This window comes from Gigantopelta aegis, chromosome 3 (assembly GCF_016097555.1).
Source record: "Gigantopelta aegis isolate Gae_Host chromosome 3, Gae_host_genome, whole genome shotgun sequence".
NCBI classification, from domain to species: domain Eukaryota; kingdom Metazoa; phylum Mollusca; class Gastropoda; order Neomphalida; family Peltospiridae; genus Gigantopelta; species Gigantopelta aegis.
Window position 1 is genome coordinate 74,089,330 of NC_054701.1, and position 25,089 is coordinate 74,114,418.

At 37.7% G+C, this 25,089-nt stretch overlaps 1 protein-coding gene and 1 long non-coding RNA gene across 3 annotated transcripts in view; one reads left to right on the forward strand and one right to left on the reverse strand.

Annotated features, from left to right (window-relative positions):
* Window positions 1–23,695, forward strand: LOC121369066. 2 transcript variants are annotated; one of them, XR_005957550.1, is made up of 5 exons: window positions 1–170; window positions 15,641–15,784; window positions 18,188–18,301; window positions 21,343–21,420; window positions 23,395–23,695. It is a non-coding gene; the product is annotated as an uncharacterized LOC121369066 (long non-coding RNA). The 2 variants fall into 2 exon arrangements; XR_005957549.1 differs by lacking the exon at window positions 15,641–15,784.
* LOC121369065 overlaps window positions 2,733–25,089 on the reverse strand; it is a 34,670-nt gene continuing 12,313 nt past the window's right edge. Inside the window, exons 2-5 of the mRNA XM_041493896.1 lie at window positions 11,830–11,980; window positions 9,925–10,073; window positions 7,880–8,015; window positions 2,733–5,455 (exon numbers count right to left, since the gene is read on the reverse strand). Coding sequence (XP_041349830.1) covers window positions 5,152–5,455; window positions 7,880–8,015; window positions 9,925–10,073; window positions 11,830–11,980 — 740 coding nt within the window. The 3' untranslated portion in view covers window positions 2,733–5,151. The remainder of the gene's footprint in view (window positions 5,456–7,879; window positions 8,016–9,924; window positions 10,074–11,829; window positions 11,981–25,089) is intronic.

Here is a 25,089-nt window from a genome sequence, read left to right on the forward strand (position 1 = left end):
TTGGCTGGCTCCTCTATCCAGGACAGGAAAAGGGTTGGGGTGGATGGGAGGCGGGACCGCCCGCACTGGCAGATGCAAGAGAACACCAGCAGCCCGACCGGAGTCGGTAGCTGGCGGATGATAGTTTTAGTGCTATGGAATTTTGAATGTCGCGTAGGATTAACCAAAAGGTAAGGTTGCGTTGTTCTATGAATAAATGTACATCTAGATTCATTTTTATTTCTTTTGGGAGGTGAAACAAATAAATGTGTGTTTGTGCAAATTGTGCACAGTTACTGAGTCGCTGCGAGGCACAATTTCAAATCGAATTCTCTTCCAGGCCAAGTTTTTAAAAATATGAAAATGTTGGGGTGGTTTGGGGGGTTTTTTGGTTGGGTTTTTTTTTTGGGGGGGGCGGGGAGGGGTTGTATTAGAAACACCAGAATGACCAGAAAGACTTCGGTTCTATACTACGGAAATAAAATATAATTAGGCCTAATATTTTATTTCAGTTATCATAAACGGCTTTAATAGTAAAAAAATAAATATGCGGTAGTTTTTAAAAACTAGGGTCTGCCCCTTTAATACGATTAACAGCCTTTTTGACGACTAAAATTAGATATTAGTCTAAATATATTTTCTTGTTTAGACTACAAATGTGCGTGTGGCCGTGTGCTAATGTTTGCAGCAATCATTGTTCCTTAAACTTTGTCATATATATTTTGTTTTGTACTTACACAATACCCAGTGTATCGGGCCGGCAGTGCAGATACAGTACGGCACATTGCCAATATTGGTCCAATACACCCATGTTTACTACAAACATTAGAAAAAGAAAGAAAGAAATGTTTTATTTAACGACGCACTCAACACATTTTATTTACGGTTATATGGCGTCAGACATATTATGGTTAAGGACCACACAGATTTTGAGAGGAAACCCGCTGTCGCCACTACATGGACTACTCTTTCCGATTAGCAGCAAGAGATCTTTTATTTGCGCTTCCCACAGGCAGGATAGCACAAACCATGGCCTTTGTTGAACCAGTTATGGATCACTGGTCGGTGCAAGTGGTTTACACCTACCCATTGAGCCTTGCGGAGCACTCACTCAGGGTTTGGAGTCGGTATCTGGATTAAAAATCCCATGCCTCGACTGGGATCCCAACCCAGTACCTACCAGCCTGTAGACTGATGTCCTAACCACTACGCCACCGATGCCGGACCAAACATTACACGACAACAAAGTTTCAACATCTTGTTTATACAGTTATTGATATTCTAATGATTTTAATTTTAAAATTTAAAATTTTAATGTAATTTTAGTAATCAGAATGGCTCTGCTAATCGTAAATATGTTACAAAAGCAGCAAACTCAGGAAAGTTTGTTTTTGTTTAACGACATTACTAGAGCACATTCATTAATTAATCATCGGCTATTGGATGTCGAACATTTGCATTGGTAACTCTGACATATAGTATTAGAGAGGAAACCCGCTACATTGTTCCATTAGTAGCAAGGGATCTGTCAAATGCCCTATCCCACAGACAGGAAAGCACATACCACGGCCTTTGACCATTTGTGGTGCACTGGTTGAAACGAGAAAAACCCAATCAGCTGAATGGATCCACCGAAGTGATTCGATCCTGCGACGCAAGCACCTCAGGTGGGATGACCAAAACACTTTTAATAAACAATCACTAATATTTTATTTAGAATTTTTCTTTCTTTCTTTTTTAATATGTACATTTTCAGTCGTTAAATTCTCTGTTGGTCGACTTCATCTTAATTACAATGTATTATCAAACAAACTTCAGCGGAGAAAAACAATTATTGTGAGCTAGCAGTGTGGTTGTTGTTGTTGTGTTTGTTTGTTTTTTGTGTTGTTGTTTTTTAAACCCACTAGCTCATCGGGCTACAGGGTTTGACTCACTTTCTGGATCAGGTGTCACAATTGTTATATGTTAGAAACCTAATATTAGCCGTACTTAGTTTAAAATATGATGAGGTGTTGTTAAAGAAAACAAAAACCAAACTGCACAGACAATACGTTTATTAAAAAAAGAAAAACATTTCTCAGTACAATTTATACAAGAATGTATGGGAGAGTGTGTGTGTGTGTGTGTGTGCGTGTGTGTGTGTGTGTGTGTGTGTGTGTGCGTGTGTGAGTGTGTGTGTGAAGAGAGGAGAAATAGATAGAGAAAGAAAGATAGGAGAGAGAAAGATAGGAGAGAGAGAGAGAGGGAGAGAGGGAGAGGGGGAGAGGGAGAGAGGGGGAGAGGGGGAGAGAGGGGGAAAGGGAGAGAGGGACAGAGAAATATATAGAATGGATGAATGTTTAACGATAACCCAGCACAAAAATACACATCGGTCACTGGGTGTCAAGATAGATAGACAGACAAACAGACAGTTTATATATATATATATATATATATATATATATATAGAGAGAGAGAGAGAGAGAGAGAGAGAGAGAGAGAGAGAGAGAGAGAGAGAGAGAGAGAGAGAGAGAGAGAGAGATCTATATAAACAGATATTCAGTATAATCACGACAAATCACCAGGAAGGGAGATAATTCTGAACATTTCACCATGATCCAAGGACCTAAGCTTTTATTTGTCTCCAGATAAGATTTGCACTACGTTTTAGACAGAAATATTATACACTGATGTTTGAGGACCAAATATCTGTAATAAAAGCCCTTTCAAAACGAAAAAAAAAAGAAGATGAAAAGACATCGTTTGTTGATGTGATCTAATGTAACATCCCCCCCCCCCCCCCCCCCGAACACTCAAATATAATTATACACCAAGTGATTCACATTAAACAAATTAACCCATATCCATACTCATACGTAACTGCGCATACATATACATATACATATACAATTACATACACATAAAAATGTAAAATAATAATAATAGTAATGAAACAAATATATTTAAAATGCTGAAAAATATACACAAAATATTAAATGAATGAATAATAATAATTTAAAAAAAAAAAAAAAATAATAATAAAGAAGCCAACGGTGACTCTTACACTTATGGTCAAGAAATTCCCGTTTAGGAAATTTCTCTTATTAAAGTATTTAATACCTCCCACACACCACCCCCGAAAAACAGGGACTTAACTATAAACTACCAGAAAATCTACAACAACAATAAAGGATCCACTAATTTGTACAGTCTTGGTGGAAGTATTTTCTACTAAAGGGAACATCGACTTATTTCAAGGCACTAATTTATTAAATGCAACACACAAATGCCATTTGAATTAATCATTAAGTTTTCGTTATCAGTCGTGATACAATGTTGACATTTTGCACAGACTGTCAAGATATTGCTAGGATCAGACTGTCAACTGTCACGATGAAGTTGGCCAATGCGACGGTTGCGTTCTAATTTTCCCAACTCCCGACTTAAACGGATGATCTAAGATTAATAACTAATGGGTTATATGACGAGACTCGAGTTGTAAGAGCGCCCGGACTAGCAACTGGACAGTTGTAGAAGTCGTCATAGCAGAACGTTGGTCAACTTTGTGCTGGCAGTTGGTAGTCTGTTCCTAGCATAAATGTCTTGTTACGTACCGATACTTGATACGTATATTAAGTCCGTACGCGCTTAAGAATTCATATGAGCTTGTCAACTCCAGTACAAATCCCACTCCCATCCCATTTTACAATACATATTATGTAATTTCTAAAATGTATTTATATACAGAAAATAAAGTAAGCTACATGAACAAGTAACATAAGTCTAGGCTATATCATAAAATCGTTTGATAACGGCAGCATCGATGGCAACCATAATCGTAAAAAAGCATAATTTTAAGTGTTCTCGAATCCAAGTCTCTTTTCCCCCCTGAAAACTATAAAGAGTTGGGGAGGGACGTAGCTCGGTGATAAAGCGTTTGCCTGATGAGTGGTCGGTCCAGCATCGATCGCCGTCGTTGGGGCCCATTGGGCTATTTCACGTTCCAGCCAGTGTTCCACAACTGATGTAACAAAGGCTGTGGTGTGGGTACACACTCCTATCTGTGTGATAAAATATCCCTTGCTGCTAATCGGAAAGAGTAGCCAATTGCAACGGGTTTCCTCTCCCTTAACCATAACGTCCGACGCCATATTTATAACCGTAATTGAAATATGATGAGTGCGTCATTAAAAAAAAAAAAAAAAAAAAATTCTTTCCTTCCTATAAACAGTAGACGTCAGTTGTAATATTGTGCTCATCAATAATACCTACTGAAGAAACTATACAGGTAAAAATATTACTGGATAAAATATAACATATATTTTTTAAAAATCCCGATATTGCGTCTTTAATAGCACCAGATGTTCACAAAACAAGGTGCATTACGTACGGGATCGGTCCATTAATTTATGTAATTTATAGTTTTGATAGCTTTGGTGATATGCCAGCAGGCTGGTGGCTCCCACGTGCATTTTGGATCGATTCATATCTATTCAGAACGAGAGATATCCAGACAGTAATTAATACCTTAATATCTGTGACCTAATTACATTGGCATTGTCAGGATTTTATTGGGGGCGGGGGAGGAAGGGCATTGCGGGGAGAGGGAGGAGGCAATCATGCTCTCTATTAGGCATGTTATGGGGAGACAGGAAAATATATCACCCGGTGGGGGAAAAAGGAGCCGTGATTGGCGGAGGGGGAGGGGCGTAGTCCCTATGGGCGCCCTCTGTTGTTGTTGGGTTGTTTTTGGTGTGGGTTTTTTTACTTTTTCTTATAACTGAAAATGAATTTTGCTATACACACGTATACATGAACTTGTTTTTATCACAGTCAAAAAGGCAAGTAGCCAAACACAACATTCCCCAAACAGGGTCGAACCTAGCCTACCTTAACGGCGGAGTGGGGTAGTGGTGATGGGCAGTAAGACAAAAACAGAATCAGGGCATAATAGCATAGGGTTTTTTGTAGTTAAAACACAAAGGGCACTTTTAAACTATAAACGGCATATTGTTTGTATCTTTTTGGGAGGTAGCAACCGGCCCACCACCGCCCACCCAGTAGGCAGGTACGGCCCTGTTAAAAATCATTTCCATTAGTCACTCGACAGTCCAGGCCACTATCAAAAAAAAAAATGATGAATGGCATCCATCTTGCCTCTTTTAGATGGCTTAAACGAACCTATTGCTACCTTCACCTATTGAACTGAATGTTTAGGTCAAAGTCTAAGTCCAGGTTAATGAACAAGACACACTGTAGAAGTATGCACAGAAACACGAATACGCTCGTTTCCGATATCGTCTGCATTGATCCCGCCGCTCCGCAGCCCGTGGTGGTGGCGTCTATCTCGGCGACCTTGTAGTTGGGGTCTGCCTCCATTTCGAGGCATTTCGGAGGCTGAAATCCGTTCAGCATGTTGACCACGATGTCGGCTGCTGCTTCCCCGCACTTACATTTGAGTATTTTCTCAGAGCAGGTGACAGCAGCGCGGAAAAATCTGACGAAAAAGAAAGAAATATAAGAAAACGTCAGTGATTCAAGTAGCTCGCGTGACCTGTAGCCTCTCCTTTGTTTACATGTTATAGGGTAGAACTAGAGATGACTGTGTGTAATACTTCGTGGAAGACCAAATAGTTGCCAGTTACTATGTCTAAAATACACATTTCAGGGCCGTAGCTAGGATTTGTTGTTTGGGGGGGGGGGGGGGGGGCAATTGAGTAGTTAATAGTCTAAAACTCCTTAAACAGTTAAGAAAATAATTTTCTTTAACTTTCTATAATTCTATAATTGTTTCCGGATGTTTTTCCCTTGCCCCCCCCCCCCCCCCGACATTGAAACTTGCAGTGATTGGGTCAGGATTCAAGGTCAAGGAGGTCAAGGTTAATTTTAAAAAACAAAAATCAAAAGAAAAGCCAACTAGAGCAAGCATAACTTCTGACTTCAGTTCCGGTTCGCCTTCAATTCGCCGTCATTGTAGTTGAGCATATTTCATAGAATTTTATGAAAATAATATGCGGCTATAGTGTGCTTTACAAAATACCAACCCAATGACAGTGCTTTATATTGATTGACAGAATTAAATATTTTTCAGCTGTTTTGTGTGGCATATCCAAAATTCATTTGATGTATAAATTAGAACGTTACGGTATTGGTGAAGAAATGTGGGGTTTTTTAATCGGTAGGGAATTACATATTAAATGGAAAGCAAATAGTTTTAATTTTGTTAATGGTCCTTTATCCAGTTGTGGAGCACTAGTTGCAGGAATACCCACAAGACTTAGTATTAGGTCCCTTTCTATTTTTAGTTCACGTCAGTAATATTACTGATGGACTGAGATTTTTTATTATGCTATTAACTTCATTTGACTTAACTGAGTAGAATATTATGCTATTAACTTCATTATTTATATACCAGCATAATCAGACATCTTAACAAACCAAAACAATGCTCCCATTCAACATAGAAATCTTTATATAACAGCACAACCAGACAACGTAATAACCAAAGAATACTTCTACTAAACAGAGCAGAATTTAATACACTGTAATGATTATACCAGATTACTAGTATTATTTAACTTTCAATTTATGAATGGCGATAAAAGTAGTCTATCAATTAAATGATCAGAGTTTATAAAAGAAATGTTTTATTTAACGAAGCACTCAACACATTTTATTTACGGTTATATGACGTCATACATATGGCTAAGGACCACACAGATATAGAGAGAGGAAACCCGCTGTCGCTACTTCATGGGCTACTCTTTTTGATTAGCAGCAAAGGATCTTTTATATGCACCATCCCATAGAGAGGATAGCACATACCACGGCCTTTGATGTATCAGTTGTGGTGCACTGGCTGGAGCGAGAAATAGCGCAATGGGCCCACTGACGGGGATCGATCCCAAATCGATCGCGCATCAAGCAAGCGCTTTACCACTGGGCAACGCCTCGCCCCAGAGGTTATAAAGACTCAAAAGATCCACTCTATAATGTTAGAGACGAACACATATATTATTTAATGGGCATCTCTCCGAACGCGCTGTAAAAAAAACCCACACGTGGCATTTGTTTGGTATTCAGCTTGGTCTAAATGCAGCTTCCCTGTATTCAAATAATAACAGGAATATGGGTTTTTTTTATGTACACCGGATAACATGTATTCTATTGTCAGTTGTCAGTTCCACATGCACACGCACAACCTTCACACCATATGCTTCGTCTAAAGAATATTCGGTCATGTGGAAACCATTTTCCGTTCGTGTATCACAGTGAATGAGAAATAAATAATACCAAAGCAACACTTAGTGTAAACGGAAACCTAGTGTGGTATTCCGAGCGCCTGGGGTGATTAAAAACACCCGGTGCATGTACTAATAAATTACATAGGGACTTACATTATGTAGCCAATTATTCTTATCGGAGCTGTAATATTATAGCACAATAGAGATAAACTATGTTGTAACGCATGTGTGCCAAAACAGTAGCCTAAACGGTAAAAAAAAAGTACCACCCCCCCCCCCAACCAACCCCCCCCCCCAAAAAAAAACCCACCTAAAACAACTGGCAGGTTTTCCTTTGGGTCCAAATTAAATATTATTTACATACCTCCTTTGTATTACGGCTCTAGGTAATCTTTACCTTAAATTAACACAAATTCTTAGAAATAAGTAGACCGTTATTTTATAAAATTATAAACAAGCTATTTCTAGCTGTTTTTGGTAATATACATATATGTATATTAATTTTAGTTTTTAACCAATCGCAAACAATTCAGTTTTTTTATTAGCCCGATGCTGTTAACATTTTCGCCACGATTTAATAAAAAACTTAATTTCAAACATGTACGTAATGTAACACGTAATGTAACACGAACACCCATGTAATAAAGTATTTTAGTATTAACCAATAGAGGGCGTACCGACATGTAGACGTCATCATCACGTCCACATTTGACGTAGCCTTGACCTTTGTTTCGAAGTTTTTCTTGACGTTTCTTGCACACAATTCCTGTTGGTGATGCTGTTCTGCTATACATTCCGCGTGAGCTTCGTATACTGAAATAAAACATTAACAAGTATTTAAAAAAGATTACATCTATATTCAAGCCACTGACCCTGTTTCTTAAACAGCGTAAAATAGTCTTGGCTATAATTACAGGTGGGTTTTTTTTTTATTATTATTATTATTTTTATTTTTTTATTTTTTTATTTTTTACCGTTAACTGATACATTACGTACAACTTTTGCCTTAAAGCCGCACACCCTAGTTCCATCCAGCGAAAATAAATTATAATTTGGTTAATCTACAAACCTGTAACACACTTAGATCACGTTTTTATCAAATGGAGTGAAAAAGCAGGTTTTATATCGATAAATACCATGGGAATCCCCATGTCCCAATTGCTTGAAATAATTTTGAAAGTTAGTATTCTGATGTCACCGGTAGATGTCGCTCGAAGCACAACAATGCCTACGTCACGACAAATTTCACAGACTTGGGGTGCGTTCGTTTCACCTCTCCTGGACATGTTCCAACTGTTCTGTCCTGGTTGTATCCCCTCTCCAGATATCGTAAGACTTAGCAAAATTATTGGTTTTAAGGGTTTGTAACGTTTTGTATTGAGACACTTACTTGTCTGAACTTTATTGTTACTGAAAATGTTCACGAACTGTGAAGAAAAATCTCACAAATGAACAACAACAAATCGGATGTTGATTGCGCGAACCGTGCACGAGAAAACAAACCGAACCAAAATGATAACGGTCACGTGATATACCAACGTCTGCGACATTGAAATGGAAATATCCCCTCTGAAAATAGATTGGACCTCGCTTGCTTAACGGTTTTTTCTCGACAGAACGTCTTGTGAAAAAATGCAAAAAATGCATTTCGTGGTTTTACAAACATCAGAATTACCAAAAAGCACTTCAGATGAATGGAAATGTGTATTCTAAATAATAAAATGTAAGTAAAGTGCAATTTTATTTGTGAAAAATGGGGTTTAATAGCGAAAAACAACGCCGTAATGGTTAACAAATAGCCGTAACTAGGGTGTGTCCCTTTAAATTATCAATTCTGGCAAATCTAACCTGTTTTTGGTCATCCTGGCCTTTGAGGTACATCAAAATACATGTTATGCGAAACAGAAACAAGTTAAAGTTTGTTTTGTTTTATGGCACCACTAGAGTAAATTGATTTACAAATCATCGGTTATTGCGTGTCAAACATTTGGTAATTTCGATACGTAATCTTCAGAGAAGAGTCGCGTAACATGACCTGATCACAAAAAAAGTATTAACATAAAATAAAATAACCATAATTTCGGAGAATTTGAAATTTTAACAGTGCGAAGATTACTGTGTAATTGGTGTTTACTGTGTCTGTTTTTACAATGTGTTTGTCTGTGTGTCTGTCTCTGCTCTTTATGCTATCGGGGGCGGGATGTAGCTCAAGCGATAGCGTGTCCGCCTGTGAAGCGGTCGGTCATCGTATCGATCCTTCTCAGTAGACCCATTTGCAGTTTGGGCTATTTTCCGTTCCAATCAGTGGTCTACAACTGGTTCATCAAAGGTCGTGGTATGTGCTGTCCTGTCTGGGAAGTGCATATAACAGACCCCTTGCTGCTTATCGGAAAGAGTAGCCTATGTGGCGGCAGCGGGTTTCCTCTAAAGAAATATGTCAGAATGACCATATGTTTGACGTCCAATAGCCGATGATAAGATAAAAACCAATGTGCTCTAGAGGCGTTGTTAAATAAAACAAACTTTACTTTACTGTTTGCACTATCTGTTTCTTTGGCTTACCGACTGTCTTTATCCTTGTCCGTTTCTGGGTTGTTTTTTCTCGCAACCGTTCTTTAAAACATTATCTTTATAGGTTTTTATCGCACACAGAAACTCTATTTTGTTTATTTTATCTTGTACTCTTCTCTGTGTGTATCTCGTTATAAACGCAGACACTCACCAGGTAAATGATTACAGAAATACTCCACACTACGTCTTGTGTTCTGTACGTCGACCATCATTCGCAGTATGTGTTCTCTTTCCGTGTTCCCTGTACACTTGTCTGAGATCACCTGTAAACAGTCCACCGCCTTGTGAAGCTCGCGTTCTCTGAAATATAAATCATCATCATCATCATCATCATCATTCTCATCATCGTTATCATTATCATCATCATTGGCTTCATTCATATCTGGGAAAACGAGAATGCATCAGCTGTGTCATATGACTGTGTCAAACAAAGGTTATGAGACTAATATATAAAAAAAAATCATTTGCCAAAATGTCAACATTTTCATGTTTAAAAAAACTGTTGTATGTTTAAGACAGATTATTGTGTTGAATTATATCTAGATACAATATATTGTATAAAATATCGTATGGCTTTATTTAATATTAGATGTGGTATATTGAAAATGGAAGACTTAATAACATCCCAAGATAACAACGACTGTGTACATTATGTAATACAAATAACACTGAAGATCAGAAGATGAATATAAGTTTTTTACTTGTTTGTCCTTGTTACAGAGATTTAAGACTACGTGTCCTAAAGAAATATTATTGTGCTTGGCCATCTTATTATAAGTGTGTAAGGTTTTTATCCTTAACATCAAACAAGTGCGTACTAAGTTTATTAAAGGGACATTCCTGAGTTTGCTGCACTTTTAAAGATTTTATCGACTAACAGAGACGTTTTGACTGTCAAATATATTTTTTCTGCATAAAATATTAGTGGCTGTATATTAAACGTGTTTCTGATCGTTCTACTATTTGTACTAGGTTAAATTTCATTTTATTTTCTAAAATATATTTTTTCGTACGTACGGAATTAATTCAAGACAAAATCCAGTTTGGGCTTCTAACAAATATTAAGACGACCAGAAATATATTGAATATACAGACACTGATATTATAAACAAGAAAATATATTTAATATGTAAGTTTAATCGTAGAAATATGTTATTAGTCGGAAACATCTTACAATGCAGCAAACTCGTTTTTTAAATTTTATTATTATTTATAATATTGTTAATGTACTAGTCATTTATTGTGTTTAATGTTGCATACAGTGATCACGCATTGTATTTGTAAGTTTCAGCCAATGGCTGAATGACAGCAGCTATGGCAAATAAAATTGATTCATTCATTCATCATCATCATCATCATCATCATCATCATCATCATCATATCACCATCACCACCATCAATACCCCCATCAGAACCATCATTGTCATAATAAACCCCATCATCATCATCATCATCATCATCATGTCACCATCACACATCACCACCATCAATACCCCCATCAGAACCATCATTGTCATCATAATCCTCATCATCATAACATCATCATCATCATCATCATCATATCACCATCACCACCATCAATACCCCCATCAGAACCATCATTGTCATAATAATCCTCATCATCATAACATCATCATCATCATCATTATCATCTTCTTAGCCATCACCATTATGTGACAATTCTAATTACTCATGATTGGTGCTTGTTAAAAATTATTTACATCCATGTGATTTTTTGCATCGCTATTGCATTCAATTGTTTGACGTGTCACCTATGCATAATCATGTTATGCGGTCATACGTCTTGTTCTAGAGCGATGATCACTGAAATTTATGTTATGTTATAACAGTATAAAAATATCAGTATTATCGTTTAGAAACTACTATTACCTACTACTGTACTAGTACTACCGGAAGTCAGAAAATAGAAACGCCCTAAAGCATCTTGGGAATGACACGGCAAGCCACACGACAAGTTATGTGTCTCCCAATTTCAAATAAAGTTACTTTGATTTTATTTTTACAGTATGTTGTGCTATAACATCATTACAATCACCTGCATGCTTTCTTCGCCGTCTCCACTTTGCCCATAGCAACGAACGCGCTAGGCTGGCTGGTCTGGGGCGGACCGATCCCGAGACTGGCCGTACACAGCTGGGCCTGCTTCAGAGCAGTCTGCGGACATTCCGCTGTTACTGCCGTCATAACTGTGATAAAAGAAAATATATACACATTTTATGTTAATAACCAACTTTATATATTATATATATATATATATATATATATATATATATATATATATATATATATATATATATATATATATATATATATATAAAACACCCTCTTAAAATGTAGTGGGTTTCCTCTGAAGACTGTCACAAATGTCGAATGTTTTACACACAACAGCCAATGGTTAGTTAATTATAATCAATGTGCTCTAGTGGTGTCGTTAAACAAAACAAACTTTGGAATTAATGGATGATTAACGATACCTCAGCACAAAGATAAAATCGGCTATTTGATGTTCGAAAAATCCAGTTTTAAAAAGTGATTATTGGATCAGACAAAGGTATGTAAACGAATGAAAGTCGATATAACCATGTTGTGATCAAAGCACAGTATATGCGTGATATGCACTTGTGACGAACAAGGGGGCGGGACGTAGCTCAGTGGTACAACGCTCGCTTGATGCGCAGTCGGTCTGGGATCGATCCCCGTCGGTGGGCCCATTGGGCTATTTCTCATTCCAGCCAGTGCACCACGACTGGTATATCAAAGACTGTGGTATGTGTTATCCTGTCTGTGGGATGGTGTATATAAAAGATCCCTTGCTGCTAATCGAAAAGAGTAGCTCATGAAATGGCGACAGCGGGTTTCCTCTCTCAATATATGTGTGGTCCTTAACTATATGTCCAACGCCATATAATCGTAAATAAAATGTGTTGAGTGCGTCGTTAAATAAACCATTTCCTTCCTTCCTATGATGAACAATGAAAACTTTAAGAGATACTGGCGAGTGTAGCCTATTTTGTATATATTCACCATTCTGAAAGAAAAACTCGACGAGAATGTTTCCACCACTGCACCACGGTTAAGACCAGCATCGGGTAATGATTCTGTTACCTCCTTGATTAAATCTGGCCCGCTGTGCCCACATTACTTCCTGTTGATCTCTGACCTAACGGTTCTGATAAGACAGTTGTTTCTGATTATTAAATGTCAGTTGTGTATAATAATATACTGGGAACAAAACATATCTGGTATCATATTGACATAAGAATAGAGAACTTCCAAATGGGCCTGTCAATGACTTAATACCTGAACGTAAACGAGTTTGTTTTGTTTAACGACAACACTAGAGCACAATGATTTATTAATTATCGGCTATTGGATGTCAAACATTTGGATATACAGCCTTAGAAAGGAAACCCGCTACATTTTTCCATTAGTAGCATGGGAACTTTTATATGCACCATCCCACAGATAGGATAGCACATAGCACGGTCTTTAATATACCAGTCGTGGTGCACTGGTTGGAACGAGAAATAGCTCAAAGAGCAGCAGAACGTAAATTACACAGTATGGTCGATGAATATTATGAAAAGAATAGCTGTTTAACGACATCCCAGAAAACTGTAAATAGATAATACTACGAGTGATCGTTAGATACCATATATCTTATTCAGGCTATTTTAAAACTTATCTAACGAGCGAAAGCGAGTTGCATACGTTTTTAAACAACGAGTATGGTATGTAACAGACACGAATATACAGTAGTATTCTATGTCTTATGTATCCCCAAAAACTAAGTTTAAAAGAAATTTAAATGTCTTTTTCAACTAAAACTTATTTATGGCGCTTTCGCTTGTTAACTTGTACGTCACATAGCAGTCAGTTACAGGTTAACTTAAACGTCACAAAGCTGTTAATTTCGATCGTGGCTATTTCATTGGATGGTTGTTGGGACCGGGTCTTCACCTAAGAACAGCCAGTAATATGACTTTAACACACATACGGGTCTTATTGTCATGTGAGATCATACACATGTAAATAATTGCATGGTGTTCTCACCATTGTGTGTGTGAGAAAATATGATTTGCATTCGTCTAACACAGAGTAATTGTGACTCTTGGTTTACAAAGTAACAGAAGAAACCCGAAACCTGCTGACAAATACGATACCAGACGAATTTGATTTTATTTGTATATAATATTTAGAGAATTGAAAATGTCTTCAGACAAAAACGGAGTTCAAAGCTACTTCCATTGACGTAGCTCAGTGGTACAGCGCTCGCCTGGTGCGCGATCGATCTAGGATCGATTCCCGTCGGTGGGCCCATTGGGCTATTTCTCGTTCCAGCCAGTGCTCCACAACTGGTGTAACAAAGGCCGTGGTATGTACTATCCTGTCTGTGGGATGGCGCATATAAAAGATCCCTTGCTGCCATTCGAAAAGAGTAGCCCATGAAGTGGCGAAAGCGGGATTTCCTCTCTCAATATCTGTGTGTGGTCCATAACCATATGTCCGACGCCATATAACCGTAAGTAAAATGTGTTGAGTGCGTCGTTAAATAAAAGATTTCCTTCCTTCATTCCATTGACCCACGTTTTAATAGTGACTTGGGCAAATTGGCTATTAGCTTCCCCATTGACGAACTAACCGAGCTGACCAGAACTCTATTAACGTGTCCATATCACACAAGAGGCTCGGGCACGTCTATCCCAAGACTATTTGCTAGCATGGCCAGTGGTTCGACTTGGAACAGAAGAATTAACCGAGCCCGCGTGCTTGAACTGCAGTATCGGCAAGGATCGTTGAAGGCCGATATTTCAACGTGGTATAGTCACAACTTTGAGGAGTCATTCCACCATTAGTTTAACAGATCTATCATTTACTCACGACTTATCTTGACTGACCGGCGTGACTCCAATTTTGCTTCATTCCTCGGAGCTGCCGCCAAACGGCCAATCTCTTTAGTATATCTCTGATAAGTGCATGTACTTACAAACAGCTACAAACTGGTTTTCTTCGTACGGAGATATTGTGTGTACGTTTTTTTGTTTTGGTATTATTATAAATAGGTCATATTAATAATGTAAAGTTAAAAGTTTGTTTTATTTAACGATACCTCTAGAGCACACTGATTTATTCACCATGGGCTATTGGATGTCAAAAATTTGGTAAATTTGACACATAACATAGTCTCAGAGGAAAACCGGTAAAAAATTTCCATTCGTAGCATGGGGTCTTTTAAATACACTTCCCACAGACAGCACAACACATACCACGACCTTTGATATACCAGTCGTGGTACAAAAATACACCACATTAGATAATAATTCCAGTAACAATAGTTCTTTTTTTTTTCTTCGTTGTGAACACAGGTGATAGCTTATATAAACCAGAAAACATTAGATATTTTCATCTAAGTCAGATATGCAAAGAATATAAATACAGTTCCACATGACCGGCCTTGGTGGCGTCGTGGCAGGCCATCGGTCTACAGGCTGGTAGATACTGGATTCGGATCCCAGTCGAGGCATGGAATTTTTAATCCAGATACCGACTCCAAACCCTGAGTGAGTGCTCCGCAAGGCTCAATGGGTAGGTGTAAACCACTTGCACCGACCAGTGATCCATAACTGGTTCAACAAAGGCCATGGTTTGTGCTATCCTGCCTGTGGGAAGCGCAAATAAAAGATCCCTTGCTGCCTGTCGTAAAAGAGTAGCCTATGTGGCGACAGCGGGTTTCCTCTAAAAAAATCTGTGTGGTCCTTAACCATATGTCTGACGCCATATAACCGTAAATAAAATGTGTTGAGTGCGTCGTTAAATAAAACACTTCTTTCTTTCTTTCTTTACAGTCCCACATGGGGCCTACATCAATAGCGAAAAACCAATTCCGTCTCCTAGGCTGAATAACTTCCACTTTGATTGTGGTGGTCGCAACGGGCGCCCTCTTTCGGCGAATGACACATGGTTAAACGAGGAAATGAAAACAATATGTTGTAAGTGTTCCATAGTGACTGAAACACGATCACTTGAATAAACCAGAGAAATATTTCAATTATTTATATCATAAATATGTGAATAAGCTACAGAAATATTTCAGTGATTTATTTCACAAATATGTCAATGGACTACAGACTTCCTCTTCTTCTGCGTTCGAGCTATAGTTGTTCATGCTTTAGATTTGGAGTCTCTGTCAAGTCTTCTTTGGAACTCTAAAGCTTGACAGCCAGTGTTGCTCCGTTCGGACAGTTCTTCAACCTGGCTTCATCGTAGAGGGGGCAGAATTGCAGGATGTGGACTACAGACGTACTTCAGTTATTTATGTCACAAATATGTTAAGCTATATATATATTAAACAGTAATTGTTTACATTGGAATGAATGCCCCTTTTAACACGCAAAATTACTAATGATATTCCAATTTTAGGAACGTTCTCGGACAGCATATGTAGTAGCTCAGTACAGAAAGTAAGTTTTAATAAGTCATTTTATATTAATAATTCAGGTAGCTGGGTATATAACACGGATGTAAATTTATGTGGCATTTCATGGAAATAAACTTTTGAAAAAAAAAATCAGTTAGCAGGGCAAAATATTGATTACATGAAAATATTTCGCAACATTAAAATAAAATTGTCCGTTTGTTTTTCAAATTCAAATTTGGCGAATTTGGTGAGTGCCAGAGCTAGCCCGGAGGTACTAATCATTAATCAGTGTTGAATTCGTGGTTACCAGGGCTGTACCTAACTTCAATGAAGGGGGTGGGGGGATGCCCTAATAAATATATCACTACCGGCCTCGATGGTTTCGTGGTTAAGCCATCGGACATAAGACTGGTAGGTATTGGGTTCGCATCCCGGTACCGGTTCTCACCCAGAGCGAGTTTAACAACTCAGTGGGTAGGTGTAAGACCACTACACCCTCTTCTCTCTCACTAACCACTAACAACTAATCACTAACCCACTGTCCTGGACAGACATCCCACATAACTGAGGTGTCTGTTCACGACAGCGCACTTGAACTTTGATTGGATATAAGCACGAACATAAGTTGAAATGAAAAATAAATCAGTGCTCAATAATATAGAGTTGTCTTCAGTTAGACAAATATGACATTTCAAAAAAAACACACACCCAAAAAAACAACTTATTTAAAATTTTGTTTTCTGCATCTTTACATACACATTATATCCCGTTAGTTATGACCTTAGTAGTTTAAAGTGAAATACCCTAGTTTTTAAACACTATTAGAGCCGTTTATGATCACTGAAATCAAACATTACTTATTATATATTTTATTGTTTAGATTATCCATGTCCGTACAACCGAAGTGTTTCTGGCCATCCTGGTGTTTCTAATATCACATAATGCATTTTATAAAATTTTAAAAACGCACGTGCGTCTGAGAAGTAATCATTATTGAATCGCGTTTTACTCTATTGTTAAGGGTATTTCAACGTCACAGACTCTATTGTATCCATATTTGTTACAGGTTTGTAAATTAACCAAACTTAGTGTCCATTGTTATGGGTTGAAACTAGGGTTTGTCCCTGCACGTGCTGTAACCTCGCCGTGGTGCAGGGGTGTAACATTGAAACATTTAAACATTCATTCATTCAAACTAGGGTTTGTCCCTGCACGTGCTGTAACCTCACCGTGGTGCAGGGGTGTAACATTGATTTTTTTTAGTAAAAGTCAGTATCTATCTGTGATATTTGTATTTTTGCACAGTTCTTTACACTGTTTTTATTTAAGTCTTGAATTTTTGTATTGATGTTGATCATCACCTTATTTGTTTGCATTACCATAGTTTGACACCCAATAGCCGATGTATTTTTCGTGCTGGGGTGTCGTTAAACATTCATTCATTCAAACTAGGGTTTAGGTGAAAAATATGCCTTAGTGTTTAAAAACTAGGGTCTGCCACTTTAAAGCATCCTTCATATTTAAGGTGTTGACAAAGCTTGCAGTCTTAACATGTAGTTATAATTTTTAGTAAGTCTAAATTGTATTCCTTTCAATATCGTTGAATACGTGTAATGTACGGATACACCGAAATACGTGTATAATATTCATATTATAAAGATATTATACACAATATATAACAACATCTACATAATAATAATATATTCACATACAAATCAAGTCTTAAATCGGATTTTTTGTTTAATTGAATTTCCATTGCTATATCAATCGGTAGTTTTGGGTTTTTTCGTGGGGTTTTTTTTCTTCCCCAATTATTGTCACAGCTGAAATAACTACGACAGACGTGTCTTGGGGTTTGGGGGTTTTTGGGGGAGGGGTATTTATTTTTTATTATGTTTGTTGTTCTTTTGTTTTGTTTTTAACCTGAAGGAGTAACGTAAAACAAACCTCTGTATTTTCGGATATGTTATTTCAGCAAAAGGCGGCGTTTGGTGTGTGTATCCAATTATAACAGCAGCAGTTGGCAAGGACGAGGTTATCTATATTATCATCTATTGCCGTGACCCAGGCAGGGCGTGTCGAGCTCCAGGTTAAGTATATAATGATATTAATACGTCTGTAGTGACAATGATTTCCGGTTATTATAACATTCAATTTTTTTCCCGTATGATGTATGATATGTACTAGCATGCATACGAGTATGCACAGACGCACACACAAAAATCTATACATGTATACATGTGTGTGTGTGTGTGTGTGTGTATACATTGTATGTATGTATGTATGTATGTATGTATTGATGTATGAATTTGTATGTAAGCCGAGGTTGACTGTTACATACATAGATATTAACACACTGGCGCAGGGGATAATTAAATCCTTTTTGGCCTCACAAATTGTCCCATGCCGTTGCTGGGACTCGAACCTGTGGCACCGAATCGCCCGCATATTGCAGACAAACCACCATGTGTTCTGAGCTATCCAGACATCCATGTATGTATGTATGTATGTATGTATGTGTGTGTGTGTGTGTGTGTGTATATATATATATGTGTGTGTGTGTGCGTACGTGCGTGCGTGCGAGTGTATGTATGTATGTATGTATGTATGTATGTATGTATATCCGTACGTTTATACGTACGTACAAAATTATATGTATATCTGCATGTATATGACATACACATTTGAACAATTTGTCCAACCATTCTTATGGTGCATATATATCTTATACCTGTTTTTCTGGTCATTGTAAATACTTAACACGTTGTATTTATGACATGTGCCAAGCTATACAGTTATGCGATCGTCCATTCCTTTTAGCGCTGTATCAAGTTTTAATATTCCACAGCATAATAACTTATTAAAATGGGGGTGATTACGTAATATAAATCTACAAGGTGAAAATGTTGCACCGGTTTACCTCAAAAACAATTGTTTCAAAACTAACAATTTTGTGTGTCTGTTTATAGTCTTTGAAATCTAAAGGTTACCGTTTCCATAAAGCATATGGAAACAGGAATGAACAACAATGCACTTCCACTTCTGCATGTTAGAGGAAGCAATATAAATTGTAAGAGTAAAATATGCATGTATTCCATATTCTCGACTTTTATATCGCCCGCACAAAAAGGGAAGAAACAAATAATATTTTTCTTTAATTATACAAATTCCTAAAATTGAACCATATATCGATTAATATATTATAGAGATATGACTTTGGAAGCACTGGAGGCGGGGCGTAGCCCAGTGGTAAAGCGCTCGCCTGATGCGCGACCGGTCTGGGATCGATCCCCGTCAGTGGGCCCATTGGGCTATTTCTCGTTCCAGCTAGTGCTCCACGAGTAGTATATCAAAGGCCGTGGTATGTGCTATCCTGTCTGTGGGATGGTGCATATGAAAGATCCCTTGCTATTAATGGAAAAATGTAGTGAGTGTCCCATCTAAGACTATGTCAGAATTACAAAAATATGATTGACATCCAATAGTCGATGACAAATAAATCAATGAGCTCTAGTGGTGTCGTTAAAGAAAGCAAACCTTTTTTTTTTAAAACCTAACCTGTTTGTGGTTTTGAGTATGCACCGTTTAATTATACTTTACACATATACAGTCTACATCTAATACAGTCGACGGACCACGCTACACAAGGTTGAATTTGTTTGGTTAAAATGACACAACTAGAGTATATAGCTTTATTAATCATCAGCTATTGGATGTCATGTGTTAACAGTGACGCAGTCTCCAGAAACTCAATACATTTTTCCCATTAGCAGAAAGGTATCTTTTGTATGCACATTTCCACAGACAATCATGCTACTGAGTCATTTTACACAATACACTCTGGACATGGAGTCCATAAAATAATGTCATGACATTTTTGTGAAATGGTTCTGGCGGGGTTTTTTTTATGTGCAATAATCTATTGATCAATATGTCTACCGGAATCATTACACAAACAATTAATACCGCTGCTTTATCAATGTCATGCAAACTTAAAAATAGTGTCCTGCGTTTGCTTACATAAGGAGTCTTTGCAATGTCTACAATTATGTATTAAGTAAATTTATTTTTGTTCAGAATACCAGTGTCTGTGTGTCTCTTATCGTCTCAAACGCCATTTTATGTGCTAAATATTTATTTTTGTACGTACGAATTATTGGGAGAAAAAAAATCCATTAAGGCAATAAAAAATACATTTAATATGCATTACTGATATTGTAAATAAGAAAATGTTTTTAACACTGGCGTAGGAAGCGGGGAGGGGAGGGGGCATGCCCCTCATCCCCACTTTGTAGCAGCGTGTGTGTGTGTGTGTGTGTATATATATATATATATATATATATATATATATATATATATATATATATATATATATATTATGTGTGTGTATGTGTGTGTGTTTAAATATAAACAATCAAAAGTAGGCCTACTAATATGCCAACCTCCGTTAAAATATTGGAAAAAAAGGAAACTTCCTAACCGTATACATGATCCATTTTTGTTTATGACTATGTATGTACATGCAAGCAAATAAATATGTACACAGTGTGTGTGTGTGTGTGTGTGTGTGTGTGTGTGTGTGCGCGCGTTTGTGTTTGAACGCACTCATGCACGTATGCAGTTATATATGTATGTAAACTATTAAATAGTACTGAAGTACGTGTTAATAAGTAATATTATTATGTATTGCTTATGTATATATTTTTTAAATCCCTAATAATCACAGTGAGCTCAGGGATCCCCCCCATTCATGACACTGTCAGTTATATTTAGGGTGGGGCAGGACGTAGCCAGTGGTAAAGCACTCACCTGATGCGCGGTCGGTCGGGATCTATTGTATAGTACTCTATTGTTTGTGTTTTGCTTGACTCAACATTGCAGATTTAATGTTGGCGTAATTATATCTAACAAATATAACAAAAGAAAAAGAAAAGAAAAAGAATCTGGTAAATAAAATGTAAAAAAAGGGGGGGGGGGGGGGGGGGAAAGGAACACAAACAAGGGCCGAACAATGTAACACCACAAGCAGTCATCCGTTAACACCATTCATCACGATGATAATAGACGTGTATGCTGTACGTGTCAAAATATTAATCATTAACCTGATAATACATGTATTGTTTTTTTCAGCACAGCTGTCTAGACCATTAACATAATTTCTGAATGCAGTCGAACTGCCTATAGACCGTCTCATCCTCCTATAAAAACGTGGGTTTTTTGTTGTTGTTGTTGTTTTTTTTTTTTTTTTTTTTTTTTTTTTTTTTTTTGGGGGGGGGGGGTTGTTTTGTTTTTGTAAATAGGTTCAGTTTGGTTTGACGTAAGAAGAAAAGTAAAAATGTTTTGGAAACAACAAACAAACAAACAAACAAACAAAAAAGAAAAAAGAAACTTATTTTTGTATGCAATTTAGAAAACAATCAGCTGAGAAATAAATAACTTATAGTAAATTCCATTGTATAAAAAAAGGTGTTCCCTATGGGAAGGACTATACTTCGGCCGTAAATTCAGTTCCGATGTACTTGTAAGGAATTCAAGAAAGTGAAAACTATCTCAAGGTATGTCGGTAGTAACACAAAGGAATGAGAATATAATTCACCTTTAGTCAAAACAAGAAAAGAAAACTAGAAAATCCAGTTGGCCATGGTTACATGTCATTAAAACAGGCGTTTGAATGTGTAGCGTGAAAACAAACCAGTCGAGCAAGCGTTTGCAAAAAAAAAGGACTAGATAGATGAACTCAGCCCTGTCCTCACCATAAGGAAAATGAAGTGGGTTGTATTCGCTGTTAGTCAGTAGTGTCAATCAAAGCGTATGGTGGGTCGCAGGGTCAACCCCCTGCCCCCCCCCCCCCCCCCCCCACGACTCTTATGTGCACCTATTATCTTATTTTCTATTCTGACTAGTGCTATGCGGCTGGAATGTTCAAAAGGAAAGGAAATGTTTTATTTAACGACGCACTCAACACATTTTATTTACGGTTATATGGCGTCGGACATATTATGATTAAGGACAACATAGATATATTGAGAGAGGAAACCCGCTGTCGCCATTTTTCATGGGCTACTCTTTTCGATTAGCAGCAAGGATCTTTTATATGCACCATCCCACAGACAGGATAACACATACCACGGCCTTTGATACACCAGTCGTGGGAATGTTAAAGGTCATGGTATATGTTGTCCTGTCTGTGATGAAAGTGCAACAACTTTTGCTGTCAGTCGACGTATTTAACACCTTTATCAGTTACTGAACCTGGATTTTCGGAGTGGCAGTCCTCCTTATAGGCAATGTAGGAAGATTATGTCTATTGTCCGTGGAAATGGCAGTCCTCCTGCAGGCGAAACACCCGATATTTTCACGACAGCAGTTATGTCATTGTAAATCGTTGTTTTAATAGCTGTCTTGTACAGAGATACGATTTTGAAAATGTTAATGGTTTTGTCGATCAGCTTGGAAAATAGAAAATCAGGTTCAGCTCCGTCATTTGCCAAATTTGTCAATTGCGAATTTCATTTTAAAGGGACAGTCCCTAGTTTTTAAACACTAAGGCATATTTTTCACTATTAGAGCCGTTTATGATCACTGAAATCAAACATTACCTATATTTTATTATTTAGATTATCCATTTCCGTACAACCAAAGTGTTTCTGGTCATCCTGGTGTTTCTAATACCACAAAATGCAGTTTTAACATTTTTAAAAACGCACGTGCATCTGAGAAGTAACGGTTATGGAGTCGCATTTTAGTCTATTTTTAAGGGTATTTCAACGTCACAGACTCTTGTTTCACTCTGTGGTATCCAAATTTGTTACAGATTTGTAAATTAACCAAACTTAATGTCCATTTTTACGAATTGAAACTCGAGTCTAGGTGAAAAATATGCCTTAGTGTTTAAAAACTAGGGTCTGTCCCTTTAAGATGGCCAAATATTTTTATATGATGAATGATATTATGTTGAAAACAATGGTGGATTTTTGCAATTTTTTTAAAGTTTTTGCAAAACATTCTGTACACCCAGAGCTTAGCCCTATTACATGTCGAGTTTTGCAACAATTGCTGTTTACAGCACGTCCAGTTATCTCACATCCTAGTTTAACGCATGTCAGTGTTTGCATGATTATCACATAGATACAGGTTATGATATGTGCCCGTTTAGTTGATAATTTTGTAATGTCATTACAGATAATACGCATGCGAAATGAAGCACCCCATTAATTCCTGGGAGCACGGTGTCAAAAGTTCCCGCCGTAATAGAGTAATCGTTCCTGATTGCTCACAGCTGTGGAAAAGATGGTAATAATGGGTAACCAAGCAGGAGAAATACCACCATGTAGTCGTTGTTTTGTATATAACAGACTACCTGGAAACATAACAAAGATTCCCGGCCGGTTTTACGATCAGAAGAGGACTGTATAAACACAAGACTAGCCTATACTAAAAAGAGGCAAGACGTAGCCCAGTGGTAAATCACTCACTTGATGCGCGGTCGGTTTGGGATCGATTCCCGTCATTGGGCCCATTGGGCTATTTCTCGCTCCAGCCAGTGTACCACGAATGGTATATCAAAGGCAGTGGTATGTGTTATCATGTCTATGGGATGGTGCATATAAAACATCCCTTGCTGCTAATCGAAAAGAGTAGCCCATGAAGTGGCGACAGCGAGTTTCCTCCCTCAATATCTGTGTGGTCTTTAACCATATGTCCGATGTCATATATAACCGTAAAAATAAAATCTGTTGAGTGCGTCGTTAAATAAACCATATCCTTCCTTCCTATACTAAAAAGAACTAGTGGTAATATTCGGAACAGAATAAGAGACACAAAATTGTTACGCCCAGGTTATTCAACATGACGGCAACGTGTATGACGAATTACATAAATGTGACAAGATGGTTTACGAGAGTACGAGTCGGTACGTAGATGGACACGATCACATACACACGCTGTCAGAGAGGTCTGTCTAGGATAGGCATCGGCAATGTTTTGGGGGGTTTTCCTACTGTTTCCGGCATACTTCGTAATTCACCCGAATCTTTTCGTATACTCTCGCTATAATCCCGAATGTTTTCAAATTTGTTTTTTAAATCACTGGCAGGATTTTCCAAGTAAGATTTTGATTGGTCGAATGAAAGGTCAACTGGACATGAGCTCCAACGGGTTGCTGTTATATCCACATGTAATAGTGGAGCTAATTTTAATTAGATTGGTCCAAACAGTGCCCCACGAAAGGTATATCAAAGGCAGTGGTGTGTGCTGTCCTCTCCCCCCCCCCCCCCAACACACACACACACTGATATGTTACGACACCGAATACCTGTAATTTTAAATGTGCCGAGGCGCTGAGTTGCTTGGGTCGAATAACTGAATCCCCTCGGAGGACTTTTTCTTTAATTTTGTTTACGTCCAAACAGTGCCCCACGACTGGCATATCAAAGGCAGTGGTGTGTGCTGTCATATCTGTGAGAAAGTGCCTATAATCCCTTGCTGCTAATGGGGAAATGTAGCTGTTTTTGTGTGTTTTGTACTATCAGAATTACCAAGTGTTTCACATCCAATTGGCGGTGTCGTTAAATAAAAGAAACTTTGACTTACGACTTCTAAAATAACATTCCTATCGTTTATTTTACAAAGACAAAACAAAAACAATAGACTACCACTACCGATGAACTACCACCTACGGAGTACTGACTGGATCGGGAATCAACCCAGTACGTTCTACTTAAGGAAGGAAGGAAATGTTCTATTTAACGACGCACTTAACACATTTTATTTACAGTTATATGGTGTCGGACATATGGTTAAGAACCACACAGATATTAAGGGAGGAAACCCGCTGTCGCCACTTCATGGGCTACTCTTTTCGATTAGCAGCAAAGG